This window comes from Phascolarctos cinereus, unplaced genomic scaffold (genome assembly GCF_003287225.1).
Source record: "Phascolarctos cinereus isolate Bilbo 61053 unplaced genomic scaffold, phaCin_HiC Scaffold_1;HRSCAF=81, whole genome shotgun sequence".
Classification (NCBI taxonomy): domain Eukaryota; kingdom Metazoa; phylum Chordata; class Mammalia; order Diprotodontia; family Phascolarctidae; genus Phascolarctos; species Phascolarctos cinereus.
The window spans coordinates 116,638,286-116,644,702 of record NW_027555514.1 but is presented as its reverse complement, the minus strand read 5'-3'; the positions used below and the strand labels follow the sequence as shown (position 1 = coordinate 116,644,702).

The 6,417-nt window shown below is 44.8% G+C and overlaps 1 protein-coding gene across 1 annotated transcript; it reads right to left on the bottom strand.

The window, feature by feature from the left end:
• Positions 1-3,296: 3,296 nt before the first annotated feature.
• Positions 3,297-6,041, bottom strand: PAX4 (paired box 4). The gene is made up of 8 exons (XM_021002388.2): positions 6,029-6,041; positions 5,497-5,627; positions 4,997-5,212; positions 4,547-4,622; positions 4,229-4,243; positions 4,069-4,179; positions 3,633-3,715; positions 3,297-3,474 (listed from the first exon to the last, which is right to left on the bottom strand). The coding sequence occupies exons 1-8, from the start codon at positions 6,039-6,041 to the stop codon at positions 3,367-3,369; spliced, it is 753 nt and encodes a 250-aa protein (XP_020858047.2). The 3' UTR covers positions 3,297-3,366.
• Positions 6,042-6,417: the final 376 nt, after the last annotated feature.

The following is a 6,417-nucleotide window of genomic DNA, read 5'->3' as shown; positions in this document are numbered from 1 at the left end:
GTGTCAAAGACTCAGGGGCATACTGATAAATATTTAACAACTAGCTCTCAAAAAAAAATGTACCCATGACATATTTATAAGCTTAATCTGCATGAGTAACACTTTCTCTATCACTTTCTTAAGTCTAGACACCCTCAAAAACACAATAAACCAAGCCCTAATTTGCAGCATTTGCAGATACCAAGAAATTAACAATCATTCTTCCAAGCTAGTTTGAGTCAGTCCCAGCAACACCCCTGGGACCCCAACTAAAGTCATGGATGAGGGAAAAAAAGGATGATTATTTTCGGTATGTAACAGATTACTCTCTCCCTGTTCCTGGGGTGTGGGTGTATGACCGTTTCACCCTAAAAGCAAAATGATGAATTGCCCTTCTGGATCAATGCTTAAAGTCCAGAAGATGGAATTCAGCTGAAAAGAAAAGTTTCCAAGGAAACTCTAGAGAGGGAAGAATTGTATTTATCTAACCTGAAAAACCATGTTTTTTCCCTTCTCTTCCTTCTCCATTTTCTTCTTTCCCCAGTGATGGGAAGTATATTTCAGATGAGAGCATAAATGATTCTCTGTGATTGAGTAGAGAAAATTTCGACCTTCCAGTAAGAACCTAAAGCCATTTCTCAGAAGGAATAGTGGATCCTTCTCTTCACCCTGTCAGACCGGAGCAAGGACTGTTGCTTCTTCATCCTGGTATCCTCTGTTCTTGGCACAGTGACTCAAATTGAGAAGTCTTTTAACAAAAATGTATTGAATTGAATTGGATGTAATAGAATGGAATTTTAAAATCAGAGAAGGGAAGAGAATCCAAGGTTGTACCCAAACCCAAGGGTTATTCTCTTTTTCAGTGAGGGTCAAGGTTGGAGAAATGTTATTTCCTAAATGCCCCTGTCATGCCCAGGACTGGCCAGCATATATATGAGCACACATAACACACACACACACACACACACACACACACACACACACACACCCCTATACAAACACACTCCATCCTTATCATGCTCTCATTCCAGAAAAATGAAAGTGGTAACAAGTTTTTCACCATCTTCCTATGAAAAATAAAAAATTGTTATTAGAGATGGGAGGAAGACCTGTAAACAGGAATCTCACCAGCTCCACCTTTGAAAAGTAGCTGAACCTTCCCTAGTCTGCAATTGTATGATGAATTAAGGTTCATACAAAAGAAGTTCTTGGACATTGAGGAGAGAGCTTAAACTGTAGGACAAGCAGAGGCTATTTGAGTAACAGACCTATAGAGCTTGGAGGAAGAGAAACAAACAAATATTTGGAGAGGGAAGGTATTCTTTATTATTAACTTACTCTTTCACCTAGATCCCCAAGAACATGATCATTTTACTGATGAGGAATCTGAGGACCAGAGAAGTGACTCGTGCAAGGTAACAAAATTTTTAAAAAATTCAGTTTTATTTTATTTTCAGTTCCTAATTCTCTCCCTACTACCTCCCCTACTCTACCCACTGAGAAAGCAAGAAAAGCAAAACCTATTATAAACACATGTAGTAAAGTAAACCAATGTTTGCATTAGCCATGTCCAAAAAAAGGAAGAAAGAAAGAAAAAAAAAGAAAGAAGGAAAGTAGAAAGGAAAGAAATAAAGGAAAAGGAAAGAAAAGAGAAAATATGATTTAATTTGTACTCTGAGTCCATCACCTCTCTATCTGGAGGTGGGTAGCATGTTTCATCTTGAGTCCTCTGAAACTTCTTCATTTCTTATAGCACAATAGTATTCCATCACATTCATAATTTGTTTACCATTCCAATTGGTGTTTCAGATGATGGACACTCTACCCATTTCCAATTCTTTGCCACCATGAAAAGAAGCTGCTATAAACATTTTTGGACATATTGTTCCTTTTTCTCTTCCTTTGATAGCTTTGAGGTATAGACTTCATAGTGGTATCACTGGGTCAAAGGATATACATAATTTAATAGCTTTTTGGGCATAGTTCTAAATTGCTTTCCAAAATGGCTGGACCAGTTCTCAGCTCCACCAACAGTGCGTTGATGTCCCTGTTTTCCCACAATCCCTCCAGCATTTGTTATTTTTCTTTTTTGAAAACTTTGCCAATCTGACAAGTAAAACAACAAAGTTGTTTTAATTTTCATTTCTCTGTTGATTAATGATTTTGAGTGTGTTTTTCCCCCTTGGCTATTAATAGCCAAGGAAATGCAATTAGTGAATGGCAGAGTTAAGTTTAGAATCCAGATCTCTTGACTTCCAACATGGTACTCTTTCCCCTATACCATAATACTTTCTATTCCACTCCAATTCTTAGAGTGGGAGGGAGCTAGCAATGGCAGAAGAGGGAATGAAAGGCATGAAGACATGGGGTAGGGATGGTAGAAAGAAGGGCCGAGTATCCAAGGCAGGGAAGGGCATTGGTGACAAAGGTGTGCTATATCCAGAATATGAGGTTCCAATGGATATTTGTCCTGTAGTGACAAAGAGAGCAGGGTAAGTCCTCATAGAGAAAGAAGAGATGAGACACTTCATTCCAGAATTCAAAACCAAGGGACGTTTTGTCTACCATACCCTATTCCCAATATCCTGGGCTACTGCTGCTGAAATTAGAGGGATTACAGAAGGGGCATCATGAAAATGCTGATCCTTCCCCAGCTTCGTGCTTTGTCAAGGGAGGAAGCGATGTGAAGCTGGACTCAGCTTCCATTTTTGACCCCAGTTTGTGATTCTTATCTGCCAACTGATCAAGGAAAGTCAGCCCCTCCCACCGCATGACTTGAAAATGAAGGAGGAAAGAGGTGAAGGTAGCTCTGGGTTCTTACCACCACAAGATTTTTGCCAGACACTGGGTAAGGCATTGCTCATATGCCTTCCTAATGCTGTTCCCAAGCACAGTTGATAGTGATGTGGTTCTGAGGGCTCAGGGGCAAGAAGAGGAGGCATAGGAAGACTGGTTGGGGGCTGCCAGGGAAGAAAAGAAGAAGAGGGAGAGGAAACTTGGCCTACCTTCCTGTGCCTCCATATCAGTGCTCCTGGGGAGAAATCAGGATCATTCCTACACCAGGAAGGCTTAGCCTTTTGGCCTCCCTAAAACAAACTAGAGGATGGACTGAGAGATCCCCTGGACCAGCCCCACAACCCTTATCTATTTTTTGGTACCTGTGCAGAAGTGGTCCATTTTGAAGTATCTTGTGAGGTCAGACCCTGGGAAGCAGCTCTAAGATTGGGCCAGATTTGCTCAGAACATGGAGCTGGGAAGAGCAGGGTGAGTAAAGTAAGGGTAGAGATCGATTCTCCTTGACCAATGGGGGAGGGGAGGATGTGGTGAGAAAGCTGGGAAAAGGGGCATGAGTGGATTGAGTGGCAGGAAGATTGATGAGTTGGGGACTTAGTATGCCTGAGGGTTGAGGATCAAGAGGCAACCACCTGGGAATTGAGTTTCCCACTTCAATTTCTCTTCCCTTCTCCATTTGGCTCTTCGGTTAGAAAACCAAACCTGAGATTAGAATGAGATCAGAAAGCTGTTGCCAACTCCATGGTCTCTTCCCATATACTCTCACTAGTGTTCCCACTCTGGCTCCTCTCCCCATCTCTTTCTCTACTCAGGATGAGAGCTTCTATCAGCACTCACTCTGCCATTTATTAGCATCTCACCTTCACTGTAGCCTCAGGCAGAGAGGTGGCAGCAGCTAGCTTTCCCCAGGTAGCTGGATCAGGATACTGTGCCCTCTGGAACTCTGCCAGGAGACTCACAGAGTGAGGGCATGAGAGACACAGCACAGGAGGATAATAGCTGCTGTCCTTAATTCCATGTCTAAAGTAGATGTATCCTCCAACTTTCTTGCTCCCCAAAGTAGGTCCACCCTCTAACTTCTTTTCTTGATCAGTGCCCGGAATGCCTAACTCTCACCACTGATTTGTTCCCATCTCTATTCCCACCCTCATTGTCCAAAGAATATTGTGTGCCTGTCAGGCTGAAGTGCTGTTGTGATTGGTGAGTGGGGGACTGGTAGGAGGAGTGGAGAGGGAGAAGTTTTCTTCTTCTAGGAGACTACTCGGCACCCTCCCCTCCCCTTCCTAGATCCAGCACCTTTTTCCAGGGCAGCAGCCTGATATGGGGAGAAGATGGTTCGATTTCGCTGGCGTGTGCCTGGCTTGGCCACCTGGGGTGCCTCAGAACCACTGTGGGGAAAGTAGAGACCTAGAGCAGGGAAACCTGCAGAGAGAGGGGAGTGGCTGATTGTTACTACTTGGCAATAGGATCTCTAGCATCTCAAAACTGGGGCAGTGACAAGAGCTAAAAAGAACTGAACTAGTGCACATCCAGCACAAATGGATTCTGCACATACAGATTCATGGACAGAGGAAGGACAGAAGTGTGTCCAATCAGCAATCAATAGTGACTCTTTGCAAGTAAGGATTATGGGACTGGCCCAAATTCCAGATGATGGATACTGAAATGTGTTTCTGGGTGGAGGCTCTTAAGAGTCCAGAAGGGCGGAAGAGCCCTTTTCTCCTACCTGTTTCCCTTTTTCCCTGACACCCCTATGCATTGCTCCATTTCCCACCTGGCAGTGTGAGTTGGGCCCAAGGAAGCCTCTTGTCCTCTTGTAAGGCCCTCAGAATGCGGTTGATGGAGGAGACCTGGGCAAGAGGGATGTATAAGACTAGCTCAGGTACTATACTTGGTGGCTAAAGCTAGAATTCACTCTAAGGTTGAGACTTTTCTTTTGTCTCCATAGCCCTCTGCATTCCCCCACCCCTTCCCTTGTTAGCAGTCCCTTTCATGTTTACTAAATAGGAGCAGTGTTCTTTCTCCTTTCTCTCTTGAAACTTTCTTTTCCTCTTCTCACTTCTGCCTTGCCCCCATTTTTCAGGTGATTAAATTCTAGGTCCCAGTAGAACTCAGGGAACCTGGCTCATTTCCCTCCATGGCATCCTAATGGTGGTACCCCACACTGTCTTCCAGAAATGAGCTTCTGCTCAGCCTTTCTCACTGGGTAGGGACAAATACTCACGCTAGGTGTCCTGTCTTTGGTGCAGAGCCCTTCAGCATATAACTGGTGACGGATCTCCCAGGCAAAGATAGCTGGACACTCACCCTTGAGTTGGGCAATACGAGCTACCACAGGGGGTGTAGCTAGGCGAGGCTTGCTTCCCCCAGTGCCCTTGGGCTCCAGGGTACCTGTGCGGTAGTATCTCCCCAGAATCTTGCTCACACAGCCATTAGATACCTGGGTAGGATGGGAGGATGGAGAGGTACACAACCCAGGGGAAGGAATTGCCTCTTTTCAGAGGAAGCCTCTCTGGCAAAATAAGACTCCAAGGATCAACAACAAGAGAATGCTCCAGAGGACAGTCTTGCCTTTGGGCTCTAGATACTCACTTCCCAACCTTAAGGAGTATCCTCTGAGAATGCTTTATAGAAACTAGAGCCAGTTTCCCATTCAGCTTCTTGCCCAACAGAACCCAACACCAGGTTGGTACTTACTTTGCCCTCCCCACCCCCAGCTGTTACCTTGAGGCTTCTGGAGATGTCACAGGGCCGAACTCCACTGACTGCCAGCTTCACAATCTGCTGCCGGGTACCCGGGGGCAGAGGTCGTCCATTCACAAAGATCCCCCCTAGCTGATTCACACTACTGATCCCTGGGAAGAAGGAGGAGATATCATACACAGTAGAAGCTCTCCCTCTGTCCCCCTGCAGTAGGATGCCCCCTAGGACAGCATACCTCAGGATCAACCAGCATGACTACTCTGAGATGGGTGGGGCTCACCCCTAGGGGCCAGGTTTCCACTCTACTCTTCAGGGCCTCTCAGAGGTACCACTTCCTTCTCCCTGGGGCATAGCTGAGGGGCCAATTTTCCCACAGTCATACTTTTCTTTCAGTTCTAGGGGTGGTGATGTAGTGATGTTATATTAAGGGAGAGTGTTGCTCCTCAGCACAGCAGTAAAGGATAGATGAGTCAGAGTTGGGAGAGGTAAAGTCCTAAATGGATCAGATACCACCCACCCTACCCCACCATAGCTTTTTCAGGGTTTCTCTTACCGTTTTGCTGCATGACCTGGGATGACTTGCCTTGACTAGAGGAAAAGAGATGTGAGAATCAGGAATGTGGGGAGGCAAGACTGGGCTATCTCCCGCTTTAGGATTGGACCTGTAGTGATACAGAAAATTGTAGATATAAGTCAGTCTAGAAATGGTAGTAACTTGTGTCTCAGAGTAATAATAGCATGTTACTCTACTAACTGAAAGACAGGCCGACATTTATATAGTATTTTAAGCACTTGACAAATATTACATCATCTAATCATCACAACAACCTTGTGAGATAGTTGTTATTACCCTCATTTACTTTTCCTCCTAAACCTCCCCTCTTCTGAACTCCCTAATGACTATCTATGATACCACCATCTTCTCAATTATCCAGGCCTGCA

Excerpts from the sequence above, each read along its gene's own strand:
- PAX4 (XM_021002388.2), bottom strand. Across the intron at positions 4,623-4,996 it reads CCAAAGACAGGACACCTAGC|GTCTCCTCCATCAACCGCAT; the intron begins GTGAGTATTTGT and ends CCTCTTGCCCAG. Across the intron at positions 3,475-3,632 it reads TGCCTGAGGCTACAGTGAAG|GTTTGGTTTTCTAACCGAAG; the intron begins GTGAGATGCTAA and ends TTCTAATCTCAG.